The 25,993-nt window shown below is 52.5% G+C and overlaps 8 protein-coding genes across 8 annotated transcripts; 1 reads left to right on the top strand and 7 right to left on the bottom strand.

Annotated features, from left to right (window-relative positions):
• Positions 1-225: 225 nt before the first annotated feature.
• On the bottom strand, positions 226-816 carry BROUX77_000062 (uncharacterized protein; the record flags this gene model as incomplete). The annotated part of the gene is made up of 1 exon (XM_073751153.1): positions 226-816. One exon carries the CDS (start codon positions 814-816, stop codon positions 226-228), a length of 591 nt encoding a protein of 196 aa, XP_073608299.1.
• A 351-nt stretch (positions 817-1,167) lies between these two features.
• On the top strand, positions 1,168-2,400 carry BROUX77_000061 (uncharacterized protein; the record flags this gene model as incomplete). Its single annotated transcript, XM_073751042.1, has 2 exons — positions 1,168-1,195; positions 1,454-2,400. The coding sequence occupies 2 exons, from the start codon at positions 1,168-1,170 to the stop codon at positions 2,398-2,400; spliced, it is 975 nt and encodes a 324-aa protein (XP_073608298.1).
• Positions 2,401-2,794: 394 nt separating this feature from the next.
• BROUX77_000060 (uncharacterized protein) lies at positions 2,795-3,916 on the bottom strand (the record flags this gene model as incomplete). Its single annotated transcript, XM_073750931.1, has 1 exon — positions 2,795-3,916. One exon carries the CDS (start codon positions 3,914-3,916, stop codon positions 2,795-2,797), a length of 1,122 nt encoding a protein of 373 aa, XP_073608297.1.
• A 3,140-nt stretch (positions 3,917-7,056) lies between these two features.
• On the bottom strand, positions 7,057-10,992 carry BROUX77_000059 (uncharacterized protein; the record flags this gene model as incomplete). Its single annotated transcript, XM_073750819.1, has 1 exon — positions 7,057-10,992. The coding sequence occupies one exon, from the start codon at positions 10,990-10,992 to the stop codon at positions 7,057-7,059; it is 3,936 nt and encodes a 1,311-aa protein (XP_073608296.1).
• Positions 10,993-11,048: 56 nt separating this feature from the next.
• On the bottom strand, positions 11,049-12,779 carry BROUX77_000058 (uncharacterized protein; the record flags this gene model as incomplete). Its single annotated transcript, XM_073750708.1, has 1 exon — positions 11,049-12,779. One exon carries the CDS (start codon positions 12,777-12,779, stop codon positions 11,049-11,051), a length of 1,731 nt encoding a protein of 576 aa, XP_073608295.1.
• Positions 12,780-14,350: 1,571 nt separating this feature from the next.
• On the bottom strand, positions 14,351-18,676 carry BROUX77_000057 (uncharacterized protein; the record flags this gene model as incomplete). Its single annotated transcript, XM_073750598.1, has 2 exons — positions 14,351-17,285; positions 17,781-18,676. The coding sequence occupies 2 exons, from the start codon at positions 18,674-18,676 to the stop codon at positions 14,351-14,353; spliced, it is 3,831 nt and encodes a 1,276-aa protein (XP_073608294.1).
• A 56-nt stretch (positions 18,677-18,732) lies between these two features.
• Positions 18,733-20,463, bottom strand: BROUX77_000056 (uncharacterized protein; the record flags this gene model as incomplete). The annotated part of the gene is made up of 1 exon (XM_073750487.1): positions 18,733-20,463. The coding sequence occupies one exon, from the start codon at positions 20,461-20,463 to the stop codon at positions 18,733-18,735; it is 1,731 nt and encodes a 576-aa protein (XP_073608293.1).
• Positions 20,464-22,611: 2,148 nt separating this feature from the next.
• BROUX77_000055 (uncharacterized protein) lies at positions 22,612-23,955 on the bottom strand (the record flags this gene model as incomplete). The annotated part of the gene is made up of 2 exons (XM_073750376.1): positions 22,612-23,760; positions 23,923-23,955. 2 exons carry the CDS (start codon positions 23,953-23,955, stop codon positions 22,612-22,614), a joined length of 1,182 nt encoding a protein of 393 aa, XP_073608292.1.
• Between the last annotated feature and the right edge of the window lie 2,038 nt (positions 23,956-25,993).

Genomic DNA, 25,993 nt, shown 5'->3' with positions numbered 1-25,993 from the left:
GCGCTGGTACGGCAAAACTAATGCCAGACCAGAACCAAGACTAACGGCACTTCCTAGAGGAACTAGTTGTCGTCGCCGCCGATCGTCGGTTGCCTCCCTTTCCAACAGGATAAATAGTCGCATTGTTTCTACACCATTTAGAGAGTTTAGTTTTGATTCTTCAATTCGAGATCTTTGTCCCTCTGTGTCCCTTTCTGTGAAGATCCAGCTTAGCGTAATCACACCTTAACAATGAGTGGCTCCGTCAGTGAACCACTGTTCAACTCTGGCCTGTTGCTCTGTGGGAATGGCCATGAAAACACTTAGGCAAATTGCCTGGGAGGAGCCAACGACTTGTGATTCGATCTGAGCTCGGGCCTTCAACTGTTTGAAGAATCGCGGGAACGACGCTGTCTTTCCGTCCCACTCCGGCCATTTTGCGTTGTACCGATGGTCGATCATCGGGGCGAAGGGGCCCGGGGTACGTACTGGCGCCGGGGTAGGGGCTACCGGGGCAGGTGCAGGTGCCGGGGGGGCGGTTGCCTGTAACAGGACTTGGCTTCGTAGCAACATCTGGATCACTCTTAGTTGCTCCGGGGTGAACACCTCCAATCCTGGGGTGTCTGAACTCTGCTGTGGGGGCGCCTCGGCTTGTTGCCGGGAGGGGCCAGGCTGGTCAAGCGCAAGTCCAGCCAGAACATCTTCCATCTTGTCGTTACTCATTCTGGCTCGACGGCGTATAGGGGACGCGTTGTCTTCGGATGCGGACCAGAATGAGGGCGAGGGTGGCTGTACGGGGCTTGTACTGCGGGGGCTTGATGTGATGCCGTACTTCATTCGTCAAGTATGGCACGGTAGGAGGGTGATGAAGTTTCCTCACAAACTTCTAAGAAACAATAGGGGGTGATGAAGTTTCCTCACAAACTTCTAAGAAACAATAGGGGGCAATGAAGTTTCCTCACAAACTTCTAAGAAACAATAAAGGATCAAAAGATAATATGTGAGCGGTTCACTAAGTACAAGAGAGTCTTGCAGTTATGACCAGAATGCTGTTTATTATCTTTTGATGGAGACAAAAAGGTAGAAGAAAGACTAAACTAAACAGCGGATTTGGGTCTACTATATAGACATTTTTGTGCTTACAAATGCAAGTTCCCGATCGGCTCAATATCCCTCCGTGAGCTCCTTATGTCCGAGTTTTCGGCGATAACTCGAGGTTAACTCCGATCCCGTCGGAATCCCTCAGTTTCCCTCGGAACACTTCGGACCTTTTTGCATCCTGCCGGATTAGGCGAATCCTACCCACGGACCTCAAGTCCGACCCGGTCCGAGCTCTCCGAAGCCTCCGAAGAGTTGCCGAAGTTCATCCGAAACCTTGTCCAAATTCGGTGAAACGACCTGCATTCGAAAGCACTGGATCAGCTCTGTCTGATCCAACCACGGGTTCTCAACCCGTAACACTACGTCCGCCAAGGCCTGCCGTTTTCTGTGCTGTTCGAGTTTGGCGATGCTGAGAGTGATATTCAGACCCTGCGCATCCTTGCGTCGGAGCCGTTTTCGCTTCTCAATGTCTACAACGAACGCCAGCTGACTGTGCAGCCTGTCCCCGAGACCCAACCCCGCCCCTATACCATTGAGCGCACCAATCTTTTATCGCGCAATATTGACACCAGTACTTTGCTTCTCGGCGACTTCAATCTCCATCACCATTGGTGGAATTCCCAGCGAGAGCATCCCCACGAACCACGAGCTGACTCTTTTGCTAACTGGCTGATGTCGCAGAATGCCACCCTGATTGTCGACGACGACTACGTTGAACGCAACGGCGGCACATACGTCAACAGCAGCACGACCTCGGTGATCGACCTCGCATTTTCCCTGCGGTCTCGACCGGGCCTGTTTACGAACTGGAGGTATCTTCAGGAGACGGGCTCCGATCACCGGGCCATCAGTTTTGATTACGTCAGCACCACCACACCCAAAACCCTAACACGTAACCCGGCGTTCAACACCAAGACGGCCGACTGGTCGCTGTTTCGCAAGGAATGGCTGGCTGGCCAGGCTGACCTTGAGCTTCAGCTGTCCCTGGCAGAGATTTCTGCAGACGGTGACGCAATGGCGCGACTGCTTTCCGAGGCCCTGCAATCTGCTTGTCAGAGGTGCATGTCAGTGAAGAGGCACAGTGCCCGCGCAAAGCCATGGTGGACGCCCGAGCTACAATCACAACGTCAGGCCGCATCGCGCGCAGAGAGAAGATACAGACGAGGCAGGCTGTCGCTGGTTGAGTTTCATTCGATTCGCAACAAGTACACCCATGCTGTCGAAGATGCTAAGTCTACTCACTGGACTACCTTTCTTTCTGACGCTGACAACGAAAAGGTCTACACAGCCTGGAAATACACCAAGCCAGCCACGGTGTGACGGGTTTCACTAAGTATGAGAAAATCTCATAGTTATGACCAAATGCTGTTTATTATCTTTAACATAGGGAAGAAAAGAAAGAAAAGGAAGAAGAAAATCTAAACTAAAGATGGGGGAACTGGCTATGCTTTATAGGCATTCAGGAATCCAGTTGTGTGGGCCCCACCAGGGCAACCAGCCCTATGACCCCTGTACAATAAAAGTGGAGCAACATCCGTGCACATAAAAGTGGGTCCCGACCCTTGTGACACAAAAAGTGGGCCGCACCCTGGTCGACTAAAAGTGGGTCCACAAACCCTAACCCGAAAGTGGACCCAACTTCAAATCACACAAAAAGTGGGTCAACATGGATCAGCCCAAAGATGATCCAACATCGGGTCCACGACCCGTAACATTACCCCCCTCCTCTCGTCCGTGTGCGGGGGCCTGTCCGGGCGTCAGCTTCTGGTACGCCCACATCGTCTTCTGTTCCAAACTCGGCTTCAAACATCTCAAGCGCTTCGGTGTCCTCGAAATCAACGCGCGGTCTCCAATCTGGCTCTGCGTATCCGGCCCATTTGACAAGAACTTCTCTGCGGTAGCCTCTTCCAACGCGTCTCTGGCGGCTTCTCAGGATTCGTTCAACAAGGTACTCGGGTTCGCCGTATTTGTTTTCTTCAATTGGCGGCGGCTGCGTGTCGTCCGTTTCTTGCGACGGGAACGGGTTCTGGCTGGCGGGCTTGAGCAAATCGACGTGGAATCTCGGATGAACATTTGTCGGCACGTCCAACTCAACAACGTGGGGAGAGACAATCTTCCTGACTTTGTACATCGCGTTCGTCCAGGAAAGCTTCTTTGATAGCTGGGCCGTCGAAATATTCTTGAGCTTTAGCCACACGGTGTCTCCGACTTCGAACCGAACCTGGGGGCCTCTCGATCGGTTGGCCTGATCTTCCATGTCCTGTTGTCGCGCTGCCATGGCTGCCTGTGCTAGCTCCCAGCCTTCGTGGAGTCTCTGAATGAACTTCTCGGCGTCTCGGTGTTCTAGCCTTCGCGGAACGGACTCTTCTGCTGTAACTTGCTCGATTGGGCTGACGTGATAACCGTGCGTCAGGAAAAACGGACTCATTCCCATCGAGGTATTCCGGTTGTTGATCGCCAACATGGCCGAGGGGAGCAAGTCTGGCCAATCATACTGCGAATAGGTGATGAACGATCGCAAGTATGTCAAAACTTCTTGATTCATCCGTTCCGTTGCGCCGTCAGTCTGTGGGTGGAAACCTGTCGACAACCGTTGTTCGATACCAGTAAGCTTGCAAAGATGAGTCCAAAACTCGCTCGTCCAGTTAGTGCCTCGATCAGAGACCAGCGCGCGCGGGAAACCATGGTGCTTCCAGTAACACTGCAGAAAACTCTCTGCACATTGTTCGGCCTTCATCGTGTTCATGGCTTCCAAGGCAACACCTCCCGTTAGACGGTCAACAATCACCATCAGGTAGCGGGGATCTCCCGATTTCTTCGCGGGGAGCTCAGTCATGAAGTCTATACCCAGCTCCGAGTGGGGTCGCTGCGGGATCGGAAGCGGCAACAGTAATCCCTTCTTACGCTCGCGCCACACTTTCGACCGCCCACAAACATTGCAGTTCGCACAAAAACGTCTCACATCTCGCGATATACCTGGCCAGAAAAACTCGCGGGACAGAATGGCAAGCGTGCCGTCGCGTCCGGGGTGGCCTGTGATGTGTGAATCGTGCGTCTTCTGAATCAGTGCCGTCCGTAGGGGTTCCCATTCTGGAACAAACAACTTGTGGCGATATAACAGTGTCATGAATAGCCATTCTTGCCATTGCCATTGCATAGGGTTATGCCTGGCACCTTACCCCGCTTCCGTTGTGTCACGCTAATGTTCCAAGGACGTATGATGATACGGTTATACCACTTGGTGGTCTGTGTAACCTTGAGGTGTCACTCCGGTTTATCTACTCGGGTGTGGCCGGCTTGCACACTATAGATCATCGCTATTAGGTAACTCGGTACTCTGCAGTTGATGCAGCTTATTCTGAGTTGACTGCTATTCTCGTTCCTTTTGTGTCAACAGCGTTTGAGCGTGGGGCCCACACCTGTTAGGCCGATATCGCTGTAACGCGACATATCGTTGCCTGGGTGTCTTGAGGGATTTTCAGTTCTGCTGCTGCCGTGTTGGTTTATCTCGTGAACTAACATCCGGTTTGATAGTAGCGTCTGGTAACGTTGAGTTACGTATGTCCCCACTTTCGGTTATCTGTGATTTGGTTCTAGCTTGGGAAGATCTCTGTTGTCAGAATCTGCAACGCCTTAAATAGCGTTGCCTTCTGCCCTGTGTGATCAGGTTAACTCTTGCTCCCCAAGCTTAACAATCACATACACCCCTTTTGCCATTCTTCTTTGTATACTAGTTTATAGTATCACTTCTTCGATAGTACCTTCTTCTTTAGTACTATATCTTTAATTATCACTTGTTTCTTGATAGCCTTCATTGCATCAGTACCTTCTGTCGTCTTCGTTACCTCAGTGTTCCTGTGATTGTTTATTCCCTTCCGTGTGTTATAAGATCAATTAGTTGAGTGTGCCTCTTTACCTCAAACCGACCATACGACCTAGAGAGTTCTATCCTCTCCTCCCGGCCGTATATCCGCGCAGGCCTGACTGTCCACCTCTGGAACCTATCATTGTCCTGAGTCGTTGGCTTTCTAGAACCCTAATGGTTTCCTTGGGCCCTATCCGTAATATTTTGTTAAGCTTCATTTAAAGACTCACACATTCTTCCAACTCTTTGTTATTCTTTAGCACACCTTATTCTTCTTTTCGTTCCGGCTCTCGACTACGGCCGATATCCCGTCTTCCTATGATCATACTAGCGCTGCTGTTGTTACACAACCTTCTTCGTCCGCTAGTCATAACTCGGCTCTTTCTGGTTCTTAGTTGATTCCATTTCTCAATCTACTTCTCTTCTTCTGTGGACAGTCAGTTGATGGCACTGTCTCTGTCCCAGCTCCTTTAATTTCGTTGAAGCACTTTGTTCCTCTAGGCTAATGTCGTCTCAAGCTTTGCGTTCCACTGCAAGCAATGAGAACCGGCGGGCTCACCGCACTACCGCTGAGCAGGTTCTCGATCCTGTTGATCAGGATGACCTACGGCTAGAACAAGTGCACAAGCGATATCCCGAATGCAGTTCGGACAGTTATTATGATTTGCGTCCGGTGTTCTTGCGGGATGGTGTACCTTCAACCACCTCTTGTCAAGACGCAGGTCATGCTGTTAATCTTGTCTCGACTGCCGAACATATCAATACTCTTCCGTCTGATGATGCACATCTAAATTTGCAACTTGTCAAGCAAAACCTGGATGGCATGCTCACACGTGGCTTCATTGCCCCTACTTCTTCAGTGTTGGCTTCTCCGATTCTTTGTCCTCGGGAACCAGGCAGTGTACGATCTTCTGTTGATTTACGGGCGGTCAACTACCTTATTTTATAAGCTGTTCATTTGGTCCCGCATCAACCAGTCGTTACAACTTGCCACATCTGAACGGGGGTTTCCAGAAAGCCATGTCTACCAGCTATGCACCTTTTGGCTTGCAGCAATGATGTTGCCAACTCCCAGATTACTTTGAGTTACAACATGGTACCTGAGTGTATAAAGTGTTGTTGTTGAGTTTACTCACACACCTGCCATTGTGCCAAAGCATGTTATTGAGTTCTTGTGGGATTTCTTGGACAGTTTATGTCTGTTTTTAGACCTCTGTGTCTGTATTTCTTGGCCTTTGTCTTGCCTAATTGTTTTGACTCCTGTTGGGTCTATTTATATGATATCAGCAGCTAGTGTCTGTTCTTTGCTGAGCTCGTTGGTTCTACGAACAGCTCGTGTCGCTGTGGTGCAGTGGTATAGCACCTGGCAAGGCTTTTCGGTTGGCTACCGAGAAGTCGTAGGTTCGATTCCTACCAGTGACGCCAATTTTCTACGAGCAGTCAACCTTAACTGGGGCACTTGGGGTTAGTGCTGCTCGTTGGAAATTCATACCAAAAGCTATTCATGTATTTCCTTTCTGTCATAACTTGGGGATTATATTTGTGGGATCTTAGATGTAACTGCCTCCCTGCCAGGGGATTGGAGTATATTATGTGTAGTAGCTAGCTTGTTTGAGATTCCGTTAAACCTTGATTCGTGTATAGTATTAATATACACCTCGCCATAACCCTGTCAGGTTCCATGCGAGTAATGAATAAAAAAAAAAAAAAAAAAAAACAGCTCGTGTCTGTTCTTTGGGTTGACACCTCTTAATGCCTCTTCCTTGTGACACCGTGTGTCCATCGGCGACTGCTTTTTTTGTGTCTCTTCTTTGACCACTATGGTGCTTGCGTTTGACCCCTGCTGGGTTATAATTGCCGACAGCTCGTGTCTGTCCGGGTATTGATAGTTTATATCTACTCGCTTTGCTGACAGCCCGTGTCTTTTTTTTTTTTTTTTTTTTTATTCATTACTCGCATGGAACCTGATAGGGTTATGGCGAGGTGCAGTAAATCTACACATAGCAAGGTACAATAAAACAACATCCAAACTCCAGCAAAAATCAACGACAAAGGAAATACGTCGTGGTCGACACAGTAATTTGTCCAAAGACACAAGCACCAACTCCTCCTCACTCCTCAACTTCCTCCACTCTCCTCCCACCACTACTTTCTCTTCTCCCCACACCTTCTACCCAGGCCTTCGTGCAAAAACCCGTCTTGCGAACAAACTTCAGCAGCACCTCGGTTCCGTTATTCGTATTGAAGAGCGTCGGGAGATCTAGCGACTTAGGACTCAATGCCATGGCCATCTCTTGACGCTCTGCAGAAAATGCGGCGCAGTGCAGCAGCACATGCTCAACGCTCTCGCTTTCATGTTCTTGACAACGGCGGCACCGGTCCGAGTCCGTCTTCTTGATGAGCAGCAGGTAGGGCAACAAGTTGCCTTTACCCACCTTCATCTGGAAGTACGCCGAGGTTAGCCATCTTGGTCCGGAAACCTTGGGCGCCTTAGCACGGAGAACTGGATCACCACCGATGGTACGCAGGTAGTGCGAGCCGTGGGAGGGACCAGCGGCGGTGTCTCGCTCAAAAGCCCAGAGAGTCTCCCACTTGTCCATGGTAAACCTCCTAACCCTGGCGAAGACACTGCCCAGTGAGCTGAACTTGCGTTCATCATCACTCTCGAGAGCCTGGCGTGCAACCGCGTCTGCAATCTCGTTCCCCACTATGCCCATGTGCCCGGGACACCACATCACCGTGACTGGCGACGTGAATGTACCTAGGACGCGGCGGGCCTGCCACGCGAAGTGGCCGTGTTTGCGGAGCCGCGCAATGGCAGCTTGGCTGTCGACAAACACATAGCAGGGGCGAGCTTGCTTTGTTATTTTTTCTGTTTTGGCGAGGAGCGTGAGTGCCTCCACGATGGCGGCGCTCTCGCAGTCTGCAACCTCCACATCTTGCAGTCGATGACTGACTTTCGTTTTGATTTCACCGGTTTTGGTATCGACCACGCACGCTGCAAGCGAGCACCTGGAGCCTTCTTTGGAGCCGTCCGTATACACGGTGACGGCATCGTTCGGAAGTCTTGACAAGAACTGGGCATGCCTGACGGCAGCGTCCTCCTTGGGTCCAGGGTCGACGACGATGGAGATGCGGTCGGTCAGTGGCGGCTGCCAGGGACTATCCCACTCCTGTCGGCGACGTTCTCGTCTCCACATGCCTGCCACCAATGGCTTCAACTCGCGCATGATGCAGCCGAGTCGAGTCTTGACACTCATGTTATGCCCCAGGAGAGGCAGGTCTGAGTCATCGGGGGCAAGCTCGTCCTTGTCGGGTTGGGACGCAACACGGACGGGATGGTTGCGTTGGAGGCGGAGAGTGCGAGCGGCGTAGGCCATGCGTGCTTTGGCGAATCGAATAGAGGGGGGCGGGAGGCCGGCCTCGACTTCGACGGCGCGTGTTGGTGAACCGCGGAATGTACCTAGGATACGGGCGGCAGCTTGGCTTTGCAGTTTCTGGTATACCCTTTGCAGACTGAGCTGGGGTTTTGACGGGTCATACCAGAGAATTGATCCGTAATCGGCGACGGTACCCACACAGGAGATGTAGAGCTGACGGAGTGCCGCGATGGACAGTCCACGCGTGTTCGAAGCGAGCCGAAGCAAGCCGCGGAACGCGATCTCAGCCTTTTGGGTCCGTGCCTGGACGTGCTGTTTAAACGAAAGTCTGTTGTCGAAATGGAAACCTAGCCACTTGACCATCTTTTGGGGACGCACAGTGACATCACCTACTCGGACAGTTTGGGAGGCCCACTTTGCAGCATCGGTGTAGTGGATGAGCTCAGTTTTGCTCTCTTCAAACTCAATGCCGTAGTCACGAGCCTTGGCCCGCAGCTCCGTCACGAGTTCTTCGAGAAGCGCCGCTGAACGCCTCGGGCTTTTGGACGCCACGGTTACGCTGAAGTCGTCTATATACGACAGCTGAAGTTGTGGTGTGTCGCCGGCCACCCGAGCCACTATATGCCGAGCATACAACAGGAAGAGTAGAGGACTGATGGGGGAACCTTGGGGGATGCCGATGTTAACCGGGGTCATCGGAAACGGCTGACCCTCGATGTGCAGGCCGACAGTACGGTCCTGGAGGAACGAAGCAACCCATTTTCGGAACACCAGGGGAAGACCGAGCTCACGTAAGCTGCGCATCAAGCAGGGCTTTGACACGTGGTCGAAAGCGCCCTTGACGTCAAGGAAGAGAGTGCTTGGAACGAGCTTCATCTCCTTGACCTTCTGCAGGTGGCTGACGTATACGAGAGCGGCGTCCATGGCTGAACGCTGTTTGCGGCCTCCCAGTTGAGTGTCGTCTAGAAGCGAGCTGTCATGGCAATTAGCGAGGTACCCTAAGCGGGTCGCAAAGACTTTCTCGAGCACTTTGCCTAGACAGTTGAGCAGTGAGATGATGCGGTAGGACTTTACGACTGAATAATCAGCCTTTCCGTCTTTCGCGAGCACAATCCCAGTAGCTTGCTTCCAGAGTGTGGGGTGTATTCCGAGGCGAGACAGGGCTTTGTAGACGGAGAGAAAGGGCGCGGGATGGGCCTCAAAGGCGATCTGGATGATCTTGGCGTTCATGCCGTCGGGCCCGGGGGCCTTCTTGGCGTTGGCGGACATGATTGCCTCCTTGATCTCGTGGTCTGTAAGGTCAGGCCAGGGGTATATGCTTCGGTCGGTGTCGTTCGGGGGGGTGTCGTGGGGGGTGTCGTGATGGGGGTCGTGATGGGGGTCGTGTGTATCCGCAATGTCAGGTCGGGGGTCGACACCTGCGCTAGACGTAGCACCCAGTAGCGTCAGGAAAGCCTTTTCCTTCTCCTCGGGGGTATTGGCTAACCCGTCTGGCCCCTGGATGGGGGGGAAGTAACTCGCCGTAGCTGGCTTGGTGTATTTCCAGGCTGTGTAGACCTTTTCGTTGTCAGCGTCAGAAAGAAAGGTAGTCCAGTGAGTAGACTTAGCATCTTCGACAGCATGGGTGTACTTGTTGCGAATCGAATGAAACTCAACCAGCGACAGCCTGCCTCGTCTGTATCTTCTCTCTGCGCGCGATGCGGCCTGACGTTGTGATTGTAGCTCGGGCGTCCACCATGGCTTTGCGCGGGCACTGTGCCTCTTCACTGACATGCACCTCTGACAAGCAGATTGCAGGGCCTCGGAAAGCAGTCGCGCCATTGCGTCACCGTCTGCAGAAATCTCTGCCAGGGACAGCTGAAGCTCAAGGTCAGCCTGGCCAGCCAGCCATTCCTTGCGAAACAGCGACCAGTCGGCCGTCTTGGTGTTGAACGCCGGGTTACGTGTTAGGGTTTTGGGTGTGGTGGTGCTGACGTAATCAAAACTGATGGCCCGGTGATCGGAGCCCGTCTCCTGAAGATACCTCCAGTTCGTAAACAGGCCCGGTCGAGACCGCAGGGAAAATGCGAGGTCGATCACCGAGGTCGTGCTGCTGTTGACGTATGTGCCGCCGTTGCGTTCAACGTAGTCGTCGTCGACAATCAGGGTGGCATTCTGCGACATCAGCCAGTTAGCAAAAGAGTCAGCTCGTGGTTCGTGGGGATGCTCTCGCTGGGAATTCCACCAATGGTGATGGAGATTGAAGTCGCCGAGAAGCAAAGTACTGGTGTCAATATTGCGCGATAAAAGATTGGTGCGCTCAATGGTATAGGGGCGGGGTTGGGTCTCGGGGACAGGCTGCACAGTCAGCTGGCGTTCGTTGTAGACATTGAGAAGCGAAAACGGCTCCGACGCAAGGATGCGCAGGGTCTGAATATCACTCTCAGCATCGCCAAACTCGAACAGCACAGAAAACGGCAGGCCTTGGCGGACGTAGGTCAGGACCCGCGGGCGCAAAGGCATGGCCTCGAGATTCCTAACATTAAACGGCACAACCAGGGTGAAGCCCGGCTGCGTCAATGTTCTATACCCAGCTTTGAGTTTTATGGTATAAGGCTCCTGGATGCAGACAATGTCCGCCTTTCCGGTTGCAGCAGCCTCAAGTATTGTCTCATGAACAGCCTTCATTTTGTGCACGTTGTGCTGAAGGATGCGTAGACGTTGTCCGGCCGTAGGGCCCTCTTTCATAGGCGAGGGGGGCCGTCTGTCGTAGATTTGCGGTCAACGTAGGGCACTGCTGGGACAATAGCGCCGCCGACGTTGACGTTTTTGCCGACACACTTGTCGTAGTCAGCCTGGGTCAGGGCCTCGACGACCACCGAGCCAGCCTGCTTACCCTTGGCAGGGACCACAAGCCAGCGCAGCGAGTCGGAGATCTTGACGCCGTTGAAGTCCGCCATGTCCTTGGGCAGCTCCTTGAGACTGTCGAAACCGTCTTCAATCGGCACACCGTGGATGACAAAGCAGAGCTTTGACGACTTGTGGGTTCTGGAGCCGGGAGATGTGGCGCGCGTGAACTCGCAGGCGCCAAAGCAGGACAGCTCCTTGACCACGCGCTGCAGATTGGAGGTCATCAATCTGACGGCCTCACTGTCCACAGCGTGCAGCAAGATGTTGCCCGCCTTGGTGCGCTGGACCGCAGACACTGCAGTCTTGCCAAGAAGGCGGTTCACCGCGTCGCGCACGCGTCGCTGGGGCAGCGCGCTGGCTCTCGACTCGGGTGTGGTGACAATAACGACGGCCGTTTTCTCGCGAGGGGCAGTCGTGGTGGTCGTGGTGGTGGTCGTGTTGGGGGCGGGGGTCGTGGTTTTGTCGGCAGCCTTCTTCTGGGCGCGCTTGGCGACTACGGTCCACGTGTCGGGGGACTCAGTGGGCGCGTCGGCATCAGCCATAGCCGTGTCCGGGGCGGGAGGCGCGGCGGCGTCATCGGTAGTAGTAGTGGCGGTCGAGGTGGTGGTCGAGGTAGTGGTGTCGGGTGTGCTGGACTGGTCGCCAGCGGTGTCGATGACCATAGCATCAGCCTGGTCAGTGGCGGCGGTTGCGGCGGTTGCGGCGGTCGCAGCATTTTTTTTGGCCTTTTTGCCGCGGCGTCTGCGCTTATTGGCCTTAGGCGCAGGGGTGGCGTTTTTTTTGCTGGCACAGGGCTCACTGCCCAGGACAGAAGGCGCGGCTGGCACCTCAGGTGTCTGCGTCGCAGCCTCGCTGTACGCAGCCACGGCTTCAGCCTCGTGTGCTGGCTTGGGGCGGGCAGCCTTTGAGACTTCCATCTCAACCAGCGTCTTGTGGTCGTGGCGCGACATTACGACGAGCCCGCACTCGTTGCCAAACTGGCGCAGGATGCGCATCAGCTGGGCCTCGGAGGCTGACTCCTTGAGTCGTTCTAGAACAAGGAAGACCTCGTTCATGATGGCGGCGTTCTGCTCGTCGCGCCGGCGCTTGCGCTCCAACATGAGAGCAATCTCTCGGGCGCGCTTCGCCGGAATCGTCTGGTCGTTGTTGTTGTTGTTGGTGTTGTTGGTGTTGTTGGTGTCGTTCTCATCGCGCTGAGCCTGGCTGAACACGAACAGGTTCCCATCCAGTGCATTAGGCGTCGGCGTTGTCGCGTCCGAGTCGCGCGAGTCGGGTGTCGAGGGAATCTCAACCACCGGCGCATCTTCAACACCTGCATCGACTTTCATCGATGAGGTGACGGGCGCAGGCTGCGACGGTGAACGCAGCAGCTCGTCGTCGTCGGAACGCGGTTCCTGGCTCGCCATCTGGGCAAAACTCAGCCCCAGGCGCGTCGTGCGGCGCGTTTCATCGCGCGCGGTCGGTTTCTTGTCTATTTTGTTCGATGCACTGCTCGAACTAGTCTTAGAATCAATTGAGCTGTTGCTCAGAGTCGTTTTGGTGAGTTTTTCTGTCGATTTGGCCATTTTTGATGCAGGTGTATATCTGTTGGCCTTGTGCTTAGCCCGTGTCTGTCTGGGTATTGACAGTTGCTGTCTACTCGCTTTGTTAACAGCTCGCTTCTGTCCCACTTCTTGACAGTTATGTCTAGTCTTCGTGCCACAGTTGTGTCTAATGCGTTAGGCCACTGTTCGGACTATTTTCTTTCGGCTGTTGTTGTGTCTACTTACGACCACTATACGTCTACTTCTTGTGACATGTTCTGTGTCCTCTACTTTGGACAGCTCTCTTGCCTGTTACTTTCTTCGACTCTGTTACGTCTACTTGCGACTACTCTATGTCTCCTTTCTGCGACCTCTTTGTGTCTTCACTTGGGCCTACTCTCTGCCTCTCTCTTTTGGACAATATCTTGTTGTTTTTCTTCTCGTTAAAAGAAACACGATGTCCCTCTTCGAAGTCCTGCCTATGGTGGTGCAGGCCAGTCTTGTATCTTGTGCTGAAATACTGCCAAGTTTGACAAGCTGACATTACCAATTTCTTGTTTTCCCCTTTCACCAATACTCTTTACGGATCCTGCACGTCTTTGTTTCCATGCTGTCTGTTGTCATATACCAATTACCCGATCGATGATGAGTCCCCATTACACATGTTAGTCTATTCTCCCACAACCGGAATCGTGTTCGTTTACATCCATCGAACCATGTCCCAGGGGGTTCTTAGCTATTGTGGAGGCGATTATGTCGCGGCGATTGATGATTGTGCCAACTGAGTAGCCACTCTGGTGTACACTTGTTACCAGAACTTGGTAGTTCTCAGGGGACCTTCTGCATCTTGCAGGCAACAGATTTATGGGCTATGGAACTGAGCGATTGTTGTTTGTTATAACCTACAGGCCTGGCTCTTACTTCTATGACCAATGCCATAACTAGGGAGGACAACAAGGTTGAAAAACCTTTTTTTTTTTTTTTTTTTTATTCATTACTCGCATGGAACCTGACAGGGTTATGGCGAGGTGTATATTAATACTATACACGAATCAAGGTTTAACGGAATCTCAAACAAGCTAGCTACTACACATAATATACTCCAATCCCCTGGCAGGGAGGCAGTTACATCTAAGATCCCACAAATATAATCCCCAAGTTATGACAGAAAGGAAATACATGAATAGCTTTTGGTATGAATTTCCAACGAGCAGCACTAACCCCAAGTGCCCCAGTTAAGGTTGACTGCTCGTAGAAAATTGGTGTCACTGGTAGGAATCGAACCTACGACTTCTCGGTAGCCAACCGAAAAGCCTTGCCAGGTGCTATACCACTGCACCACAGCGACTGAAAAACCTTTGCCTTTGCGGGTACTGAGCTGCGTTCTCAACTTATTCCCACTTAAGATCCTTGGTGCTGCCCCTCGGTTTTTTTTTTTTTTTTTTTATTCATTACTCGCATGGAACCTGATAGGGTTATGGCGAGGTGCAGTAAATCTACACATAGCAAGGTACAATAAAACAACATCCAAACTCCAGCAAAAATCAACGACAAAGGAAATACGTCGTGGTCGACACAGTAATTTGTCCAAAGACACAAGCACCAACTCCTCCTCACTCCTCAACTTCCTCCACTCTCCTCCCACCACTACTTTCTCTTCTCCCCACACCTTCTACCCAGGCCTTCGTGCAAAAACCCGTCTTGCGAACAAACTTCAGCAGCACCTCGGTTCCGTTATTCGTATTGAAGAGCGTCGGGAGATCTAGCGACTTAGGACTCAATGCCATGGCCATCTCTTGACGCTCTGCAGAAAATGCGGCGCAGTGCAGCAGCACATGCTCAACGCTCTCGCTTTCATGTTCTTGACAACGGCGGCACCGGTCCGAGTCCGTCTTCTTGATGAGCAGCAGGTAGGGCAACAAGTTGCCTTTACCCACCTTCATCTGGAAGTACGCCGAGGTTAGCCATCTTGGTCCGGAAACCTTGGGCGCCTTAGCACGGAGAACTGGATCACCACCGATGGTACGCAGGTAGTGCGAGCCGTGGGAGGGACCAGCGGCGGTGTCTCGCTCAAAAGCCCAGAGAGTCTCCCACTTGTCCATGGTAAACCTCCTAACCCTGGCGAAGACACTGCCCAGTGAGCTGAACTTGCGTTCATCATCACTCTCGAGAGCCTGGCGTGCAACCGCGTCTGCAATCTCGTTCCCCACTATGCCCATGTGCCCGGGACACCACATCACCGTGACTGGCGACGTGAATGTACCTAGGACGCGGCGGGCCTGCCACGCGAAGTGGCCGTGTTTGCGGAGCCGCGCAATGGCAGCTTGGCTGTCGACAAACACATAGCAGGGGCGAGCTTGCTTTGTTATTTTTTCTGTTTTGGCGAGGAGCGTGAGTGCCTCCACGATGGCGGCGCTCTCGCAGTCTGCAACCTCCACATCTTGCAGTCGATGACTGACTTTCGTTTTGATTTCACCGGTTTTGGTATCGACCACGCACGCTGCAAGCGAGCACCTGGAGCCTTCTTTGGAGCCGTCCGTATACACGGTGACGGCATCGTTCGGAAGTCTTGACAAGAACTGGGCATGCCTGACGGCAGCGTCCTCCTTGGGTCCAGGGTCGACGACGATGGAGATGCGGTCGGTCAGTGGCGGCTGCCAGGGACTATCCCACTCCTGTCGGCGACGTTCTCGTCTCCACATGCCTGCCACCAATGGCTTCAACTCGCGCATGATGCAGCCGAGTCGAGTCTTGACACTCATGTTATGCCCCAGGAGAGGCAGGTCTGAGTCATCGGGGGCAAGCTCGTCCTTGTCGGGTTGGGACGCAACACGGACGGGATGGTTGCGTTGGAGGCGGAGAGTGCGAGCGGCGTAGGCCATGCGTGCTTTGGCGAATCGAATAGAGGGGGGCGGGAGGCCGGCCTCGACTTCGACGGCGCGTGTTGGTGAACCGCGGAATGTACCTAGGATACGGGCGGCAGCTTGGCTTTGCAGTTTCTGGTATACCCTTTGCAGACTGAGCTGGGGTTTTGACGGGTCATACCAGAGAATTGATCCGTAATCGGCGACGGTACCCACACAGGAGATGTAGAGCTGACGGAGTGCCGCGATGGACAGTCCACGCGTGTTCGAAGCGAGCCGAAGCAAGCCGCGGAACGCGATCTCAGCCTTTTGGGTCCGTGCCTGGACGTGCTGTTTAAACGAAAGTCTGTTGTCGAAATGGAAACCTAGCCACTTGACCATCTTTTGGGGACGCACAGTGACATCACCTACTCGGACAGTTTGGGAGGCCCACTTTGCAGCATCGGTGTAGTGGATGAGCTCAGTTTTGCTCTCTTCAAACTCAATGCCGTAGTCACGAGCCTTGGCCCGCAGCTCCGTCACGAGTTCTTCGAGAAGCGCCGCTGAACGCCTCGGGCTTTTGGACGCCACGGTTACGCTGAAGTCGTCTATATACGACAGCTGAAGTTGTGGTGTGTCGCCGGCCACCCGAGCCACTATATGCCGAGCATACAACAGGAAGAGTAGAGGACTGATGGGGGAACCTTGGGGGATGCCGATGTTAACCGGGGTCATCGGAAACGGCTGACCCTCGATGTGCAGGCCGACAGTACGGTCCTGGAGGAACGAAGCAACCCATTTTCGGAACACCAGGGGAAGACCGAGCTCACGTAAGCTGCGCATCAAGCAGGGCTTTGACACGTGGTCGAAAGCGCCCTTGACGTCAAGGAAGAGAGTGCTTGGAACGAGCTTCATCTCCTTGACCTTCTGCAGGTGGCTGACGTATACGAGAGCGGCGTCCATGGCTGAACGCTGTTTGCGGCCTCCCAGTTGAGTGTCGTCTAGAAGCGAGCTGTCATGGCAATTAGCGAGGTACCCTAAGCGGGTCGCAAAGACTTTCTCGAGCACTTTGCCTAGACAGTTGAGCAGTGAGATGATGCGGTAGGACTTTACGACTGAATAATCAGCCTTTCCGTCTTTCGCGAGCACAATCCCAGTAGCTTGCTTCCAGAGTGTGGGGTGTATTCCGAGGCGAGACAGGGCTTTGTAGACGGAGAGAAAGGGCGCGGGATGGGCCTCAAAGGCGATCTGGATGATCTTGGCGTTCATGCCGTCGGGCCCGGGGGCCTTCTTGGCGTTGGCGGACATGATTGCCTCCTTGATCTCGTGGTCTGTAAGGTCAGGCCAGGGGTATATGCTTCGGTCGGTGTCGTTCGGGGGGGTGTCGTGGGGGGTGTCGTGATGGGGGTCGTGATGGGGGTCGTGTGTATCCGCAATGTCAGGTCGGGGGTCGACACCTGCGCTAGACGTAGCACCCAGTAGCGTCAGGAAAGCCTTTTCCTTCTCCTCGGGGGTATTGGCTAACCCGTCTGGCCCCTGGATGGGGGGGAAGTAACTCGCCGTAGCTGGCTTGGTGTATTTCCAGGCTGTGTAGACCTTTTCGTTGTCAGCGTCAGAAAGAAAGGTAGTCCAGTGAGTAGACTTAGCATCTTCGACAGCATGGGTGTACTTGTTGCGAATCGAATGAAACTCAACCAGCGACAGCCTGCCTCGTCTGTATCTTCTCTCTGCGCGCGATGCGGCCTGACGTTGTGATTGTAGCTCGGGCGTCCACCATGGCTTTGCGCGGGCACTGTGCCTCTTCTTTTTTTTTTTTTTTTTTTATTCATTACTCGCATGGAACCTGACAGGGTTATGGCGAGGTGTATATTAATACTATACACGAATCAAGGTTTAACGGAATCTCAAACAAGCTAGCTACTATACATAATATACTCCAATCCCCTGGCAGGGAGGCAGTTACATCTAAGATCCCACAAATATAATCCCCAAGTTATGACAGAAAGGAAATACATGAATAGCTTTTGGTATGAATTTCCAACGAGCAGCACTAACCCCAAGTGCCCCAGTTAAGGTTGACTGCTCGTAGAAAATTGGCGTCACTGGTAGGAATCGAACCTACGACTTCTCGGTAGCCAACCGAAAAGCCTTGCCAGGTGCTATACCACTGCACCACAGCGACCTGTGCCTCTTCACTGACATGCACCTCTGACAAGCAGATTGCAGGGCCTCGGAAAGCAGTCGCGCCATTGCGTCACCGTCTGCAGAAATCTCTGCCAGGGACAGCTGAAGCTCAAGGTCAGCCTGGCCAGCCAGCCATTCCTTGCGAAACAGCGACCAGTCGGCCGTCTTGGTGTTGAACGCCGGGTTACGTGTTAGGGTTTTGGGTGTGGTGGTGCTGACGTAATCAAAACTGATGGCCCGGTGATCGGAGCCCGTCTCCTGAAGATACCTCCAGTTCGTAAACAGGCCCGGTCGAGACCGCAGGGAAAATGCGAGGTCGATCACCGAGGTCGTGCTGCTGTTGACGTATGTGCCGCCGTTGCGTTCAACGTAGTCGTCGTCGACAATCAGGGTGGCATTCTGCGACATCAGCCAGTTAGCAAAAGAGTCAGCTCGTGGTTCGTGGGGATGCTCTCGCTGGGAATTCCACCAATGGTGATGGAGATTGAAGTCGCCGAGAAGCAAAGTACTGGTGTCAATATTGCGCGATAAAAGATTGGTGCGCTCAATGGTATAGGGGCGGGGTTGGGTCTCGGGGACAGGCTGCACAGTCAGCTGGCGTTCGTTGTAGACATTGAGAAGCGAAAACGGCTCCGACGCAAGGATGCGCAGGGTCTGAATATCACTCTCAGCATCGCCAAACTCGAACAGCACAGAAAACGGCAGGCCTTGGCGGACGTAGGTCAGGACCCGCGGGCGCAAAGGCATGGCCTCGAGATTCCTAACATTAAACGGCACAACCAGGGTGAAGCCCGGCTGCGTCAATGTTCTATACCCAGCTTTGAGTTTTATGGTATAAGGCTCCTGGATGCAGACAATGTCCGCCTTTCCGGTTGCAGCAGCCTCAAGTATTGTCTCATGAACAGCCTTCATTTTGTGCACGTTGTGCTGAAGGATGCGTAGACGTTGTCCGGCCGTAGGGCCCTCTTTCATAGGCGAGGGGGGCCGTCTGTCGTAGATTTGCGGTCAACGTAGGGCACTGCTGGGACAATAGCGCCGCCGACGTTGACGTTTTTGCCGACACACTTGTCGTAGTCAGCCTGGGTCAGGGCCTCGACGACCACCGAGCCAGCCTGCTTACCCTTGGCAGGGACCACAAGCCAGCGCAGCGAGTCGGAGATCTTGACGCCGTTGAAGTCCGCCATGTCCTTGGGCAGCTCCTTGAGACTGTCGAAACCGTCTTCAATCGGCACACCGTGGATGACAAAGCAGAGCTTTGACGACTTGTGGGTTCTGGAGCCGGGAGATGTGGCGCGCGTGAACTCGCAGGCGCCAAAGCAGGACAGCTCCTTGACCACGCGCTGCAGATTGGAGGTCATCAATCTGACGGCCTCACTGTCCACAGCGTGCAGCAAGATGTTGCCCGCCTTGGTGCGCTGGACCGCAGACACTGCAGTCTTGCCAAGAAGGCGGTTCACCGCGTCGCGCACGCGTCGCTGGGGCAGCGCGCTGGCTCTCGACTCGGGTGTGGTGACAATAACGACGGCCGTTTTCTCGCGAGGGGCAGTCGTGGTGGTCGTGGTGGTGGTCGTGTTGGGGGCGGGGGTCGTGGTTTTGTCGGCAGCCTTCTTCTGGGCGCGCTTGGCGACTACGGTCCACGTGTCGGGGGACTCAGTGGGCGCGTCGGCATCAGCCATAGCCGTGTCCGGGGCGGGAGGCGCGGCGGCGTCATCGGTAGTAGTAGTGGCGGTCGAGGTGGTGGTCGAGGTAGTGGTGTCGGGTGTGCTGGACTGGTCGCCAGCGGTGTCGATGACCATAGCATCAGCCTGGTCAGTGGCGGCGGTTGCGGCGGTTGCGGCGGTCGCAGCATTTTTTTTGGCCTTTTTGCCGCGGCGTCTGCGCTTATTGGCCTTAGGCGCAGGGGTGGCGTTTTTTTTGCTGGCACAGGGCTCACTGCCCAGGACAGAAGGCGCGGCTGGCACCTCAGGTGTCTGCGTCGCAGCCTCGCTGTACGCAGCCACGGCTTCAGCCTCGTGTGCTGGCTTGGGGCGGGCAGCCTTTGAGACTTCCATCTCAACCAGCGTCTTGTGGTCGTGGCGCGACATTACGACGAGCCCGCACTCGTTGCCAAACTGGCGCAGGATGCGCATCAGCTGGGCCTCGGAGGCTGACTCCTTGAGTCGTTCTAGAACAAGGAAGACCTCGTTCATGATGGCGGCGTTCTGCTCGTCGCGCCGGCGCTTGCGCTCCAACATGAGAGCAATCTCTCGGGCGCGCTTCGCCGGAATCGTCTGGTCGTTGTTGTTGTTGTTGGTGTTGTTGGTGTTGTTGGTGTCGTTCTCATCGCGCTGAGCCTGGCTGAACACGAACAGGTTCCCATCCAGTGCATTAGGCGTCGGCGTTGTCGCGTCCGAGTCGCGCGAGTCGGGTGTCGAGGGAATCTCAACCACCGGCGCATCTTCAACACCTGCATCGACTTTCATCGATGAGGTGACGGGCGCAGGCTGCGACGGTGAACGCAGCAGCTCGTCGTCGTCGGAACGCGGTTCCTGGCTCGCCATCTGGGCAAAACTCAGCCCCAGGCGCGTCGTGCGGCGCGTTTCATCGCGCGCGGTCGGTTTCTTGTCTATTTTGTTCGATGCACTGCTCGAACTAGTCTTAGAATCAATTGAGCTGTTGCTCAGAGTCGTTTTGGTGAGTTTTTCTGTCGATTTGGCCATTTTTGATGCAGGTGTATATCTGTTGGCCTTGTGCTTAGCCCGTGTCTGTCTGGGTATTGACTGCCCCTCGGTTGATGAGGTTGCCTTTCGTTATTCCCATTCTTTTTTACCTTCCTCTTGTCTGTGGACACGAGGCCCTTACGAAGTTGTCGTTGCACTTCAAGGCCTTGTTTTATGTTGATCAGATGTACAAGCTTTCATGCTAGGGATTCCGTTGATCCCCTATACGTCACGATGTTGTTGGTGCATCGAGATCTACAATTCTTGCCTGCGGAGTCATGCTGTGTCTAGACCCGTATGGTTGGCTTATTCCTTCTGTTCCGATTCTGCAAAGCCCGGTGGACTTCCGTGTCCCTAGATGCCCGGCTTCCTTTTGCGAATTCTCCGACTTGATTCTAGTCTAGGATGTGGCGATCTTAGTACTGCTGTGGAAATCAGTCATTTAAAAGGAGCATACTGTCATGAATAGCCATTCTTGCCATTGCCATTGCATAGGGTTATGCCTGGCACCTTACCCCGCTTCCGTTGTGTCACGCTAATGTTCCAAGGACGTATGATGATACGGTTATACCACTTGGTGGTCTGTGTAACCTTGAGGTGTCACTCCGGTTTATCTACTCGGGTGTGGCCGGCTTGCACACTATAGATCATCGCTATTAGGTAACTCGGTACTCTGCAGTTGATGCAGCTTATTCTGAGTTGACTGCTATTCTCGTTCCTTTTGTGTCAACAGCGTTTGAGCGTGGGGCCCACACCTGTTAGGCCGATATCGCTGTAACGCGACATATCGTTGCCTGGGTGTCTTGAGGGATTTTCAGTTCTGCTGCTGCCGTGTTGGTTTATCTCGTGAACTAACATCCGGTTTTTTTTTTTTTTTTTTTTTTTATTCATTACTCGCATGGAACCTGACAGGGTTATGGCGAGGTGTATATTAATACTATACACGAATCAAGGTTTAACGGAATCTCAAACAAGCTAGCTACTACACATAATATACTCCAATCCCCTGGCAGGGAGGCAGTTACATCTAAGATCCCACAAATATAATCCCCAAGTTATGACAGAAAGGAAATACATGAATAGTTTTTGGTATGAATTTCCAACGAGCAGCACTAACCCCAAGTGCCCCAGTTAAGGTTGACTGCTCGTAGAAAATTGGCGTCACTGGTAGGAATCGAACCTACGACTTCTCGGTAGCCAACCGAAAAGCCTTGCCAGGTGCTATACCACTGCACCACAGCGACAACATCCGGTTTGATAGTAGCGTCTGGTAACGTTGAGTTACGTATGTCCCCACTTTCGGTTATCTGTGATTTGGTTCTAGCTTGGGAAGATCTCTGTTGTCAGAATCTGCAACGCCTTAAATAGCGTTGCCTTCTGCCCTGTGTGATCAGGTTAACTCTTGCTCCCCAAGCTTAACAATCACATACACCCCTTTTGCCATTCTTCTTTGTATACTAGTTTATAGTATCACTTCTTCGATAGTACCTTCTTCTTTAGTACTATATCTTTAATTATCACTTGTTTCTTGATAGCCTTCATTGCATCAGTACCTTCTGTCGTCTTCGTTACCTCAGTGTTCCTGTGATTTTTTTTTTTTTTTTATTCATTACTCGCATGGAACCTGACAGGGTTATGGCGAGGTGTATATTAATACTATACACGAATCAAGGTTTAACGGAATCTCAAACAAGCTAGCTACTACACATAATATACTCCAATCCCCTGGCAGGGAGGCAGTTACATCTAAGATCCCACAAATATAATCCCCAAGTTATGACAGAAAGGAAATACATGAATAGTTTTTGGTATGAATTTCCAACGAGCAGCACTAACCCCAAGTGCCCCAGTTAAGGTTGACTGCTCGTAGAAAATTGGCGTCACTGGTAGGAATCGAACCTACGACTTCTCGGTAGCCAACCGAAAAGCCTTGCCAGGTGCTATACCACTGCACCACAGCGACGTTCCTGTGATTGTTTATTCCCTTCCGTGTGTTATAAGATCAATTAGTTGAGTGTGCCTCTTTACCTCAAACCGACCATACGACCTAGAGAGTTCTATCCTCTCCTCCCGGCCGTATATCCGCGCAGGCCTGACTGTCCACCTCTGGAACCTATCATTGTCCTGAGTCGTTGGCTTTCTAGAACCCTAATGGTTTCCTTGGGCCCTATCCGTAATAAACAGTGCTCCACGTTGGTCGAATTCGCACTCGGCTATGGATATCGTTATCTTCTTGGTCAGCGACGGGGGAAAACTTCGTTCGCCTGCTGCCAAAGCTTGGTACATTTCCTGCATATCCGAGTCGTGGTCCTTCGCTTGGTCCCAAAGCTCTTGGAGGTGCGGTTGCACAAACAGTCGTGATCCGTCCGGGACATTGTCGGGGCTTTCTGCGATGTCACCAGCTGCCACAGGCACCGTTGCTGTGTGGGGAATCCATTGGTCCTTGATGAGCTTCATGATCCGAGACTTCAGGCGGTCGTCATCTTCGCCTTGCGGAACATCTTGCTGTCGTCGACTGAGGGCGTCGGGCTTTCCACTCTTGCTGCCTGACCGAAACTCCAGCTTAAAATCGAACTCCGAAAGCATCTGCGACCACCGAACCTGGCGCTCCGAAAGTTTGCGAGTCGTCATGAAATACTGTAGGTTCTTGTGGTCGGACAAAATCTTGAAAGGCGCTCCCAAACTCTTAAGTTCGCCTCGCCATTCCTCAAGGCACTTAACCACTGCCAAAAGCTCCTTGTCATGAATCTCGTAGTTAACTTCGGCAGGACTCAACTTCTTGGAGAAAAACGCAACCGGACGCAACTTGCCGTCATCATCAACCTGGGATAGAGTGCCTCCAAGTGCCCAACCAGAGCAGTCGCACTCCACCACCGTCGTTCGGTCTTCGTCCCACATTGCTAAAACTGGTGCCGTGATGAACAAATTCTTGAGCGTCTCGAACGCGCTCTCTTCGGCTTGGCCCCATTTCCACGGGACACCCTTCTTCGTTAAACTGACCAAAGGGGCCGCCACTTCGCTAAACGAGTCGATGAACTGACGATAAAAATTGGCGAATCCGATAAAACTGCGGACCCCCTTGACGTTGGTTGGCGGAACCCACTCTCGTATAGCCGCGACCTTCGCTGGGTCAACCTTGACTCCTTGGCCGGCCTGAATGATGAAACCCAAATACTTCGTTTCCGTAACTGCGAACTCGCACTTGTTGAGGTCCAAACACAGACCCGCATCTCCCAGCTTCTTCAGCACGAGCTCGACCTTTTCCATATGCTCCTTGCGGCTACCATCAGTATAAATCTGTCATGAATAGCCATTCTTGCCATTGCCATTGCATAGGGTTATGCCTGGCACCTTACCCCGCTTCCGTTGTGTCACGCTAATGTTCCAAGGACGTATGATGATACGGTTATACCACTTGGTGGTCTGTGTAACCTTGAGGTGTCACTCCGGTTTATCTACTCGGGTGTGGCCGGCTTGCACACTATAGATCATCGCTATTAGGTAACTCGGTACTCTGCAGTTGATGCAGCTTATTCTGAGTTGACTGCTATTCTCGTTCCTTTTGTGTCAACAGCGTTTGAGCGTGGGGCCCACACCTGTTAGGCCGATATCGCTGTAACGCGACATATCGTTGCCTGGGTGTCTTGAGGGATTTTCAGTTCTGCTGCTGCCGTGTTGGTTTATCTCGTGAACTAACATCCGGTTTGATAGTAGCGTCTGGTAACGTTGAGTTACGTATGTCCCCACTTTCGGTTATCTGTGATTTGGTTCTAGCTTGGGAAGATCTCTGTTGTCAGAATCTGCAACGCCTTAAATAGCGTTGCCTTCTGCCCTGTGTGATCAGGTTAACTCTTGCTCCCCAAGCTTAACAATCACATACACCCCTTTTGCCATTCTTCTTTGTATACTAGTTTATTGTCATGAATAGCCATTCTTGCCATTGCCATTGCATAGGGTTATGCCTGGCACCTTACCCCGCTTCCGTTGTGTCACGCTAATGTTCCAAGGACGTATGATGATACGGTTATACCACTTGGTGGTCTGTGTAACCTTGAGGTGTCACTCCGGTTTATCTACTCGGGTGTGGCCGGCTTGCACACTATAGATCATCGCTATTAGGTAACTCGGTACTCTGCAGTTGATGCAGCTTATTCTGAGTTGACTGCTATTCTCGTTCCTTTTGTGTCAACAGCGTTTGAGCGTGGGGCCCACACCTGTTAGGCCGATATCGCTGTAACGCGACATATCGTTGCCTGGGTGTCTTGAGGGATTTTCAGTTCTGCTGCTGCCGTGTTGGTTTATCTCGTGAACTAACATCCGGTTTGATAGTAGCGTCTGGTAACGTTGAGTTACGTATGTCCCCACTTTCGGTTATCTGTGATTTGGTTCTAGCTTGGGAAGATCTCTGTTGTCAGAATCTGCAACGCCTTAAATAGCGTTGCCTTCTGCCCTGTGTGATCAGGTTAACTCTTGCTCCCCAAGCTTAACAATCACATACACCCCTTTTGCCATTCTTCTTTGTATACTAGTTTATAGTATCACTTCTTCGATAGTACCTTCTTCCTTAGTACTATATCTTTAATTATCACTTGTTTCTTGATAGCCTTCATTGCATCAGTACCTTCTGTCGTCTTCGTTACCTCAGTGTTCCTGTGATTGTTTATTCCCTTCCGTGTGTTATAAGATCAATTAGTTGAGTGTGCCTCTTTACCTCAAACCGACCATACGACCTAGAGAGTTCTATCCTCTCCTCCCGGCCGTATATCCGCGCAGGCCTGACTGTCCACCTCTGGAACCTATCATTGTCCTGAGTCGTTGGCTTTCTAGAACCCTAATGGTTTCCTTGGGCCCTATCCGTAATATTTTGTTAAGCTTCATTTAAAGACTCACACATTCTTCCAACTCTTTGTTATTCTTTAGCACACCTTATTCTTCTTTTCGTTCCGGCTCTCGACTACGGCCGATATCCCGTCTTCCTATGATCATACTAGCGCTGCTGTTGTTACACAACCTTCTTCGTCCGCTAGTCATAACTCGGCTCTTTCTGGTTCTTAGTTGATTCCATTTCTCAATCTACTTCTCTTCTTCTGTGGACAGTCAGTTGATGGCACTGTCTCTGTCCCAGCTCCTTTAATTTCGTTGAAGCACTTTGTTCCTCTAGGCTAATGTCGTCTCAAGCTTTGCGTTCCACTGCAAGCAATGAGAACCGGCGGGCTCACCGCACTACCGCTGAGCAGGTTCTCGATCCTGTTGATCAGGATGACCTACGGCTAGAACAAGTGCACAAGCGATATCCCGAATGCAGTTCGGACAGTTATTATGATTTGCGTCCGGTGTTCTTGCGGGATGGTGTACCTTCAACCACCTCTTGTCAAGACGCAGGTCATGCTGTTAATCTTGTCTCGACTGCCGAACATATCAATACTCTTCCGTCTGATGATGCACATCTAAATTTGCAACTTGTCAAGCAAAACCTGGATGGCATGCTCACACGTGGCTTCATTGCCCCTACTTCTTCAGTGTTGGCTTC

This window comes from Berkeleyomyces rouxiae, assembly GCF_048999995.1.
Source record: "Berkeleyomyces rouxiae strain 22BRR77 chromosome Unknown BrBRR77_ptg000001l, whole genome shotgun sequence".
NCBI classification, from domain to species: Eukaryota; Fungi; Ascomycota; class Sordariomycetes; order Microascales; family Ceratocystidaceae; genus Berkeleyomyces; species Berkeleyomyces rouxiae.
This window is presented reverse-complemented; position numbering and strand designations above follow the sequence as displayed.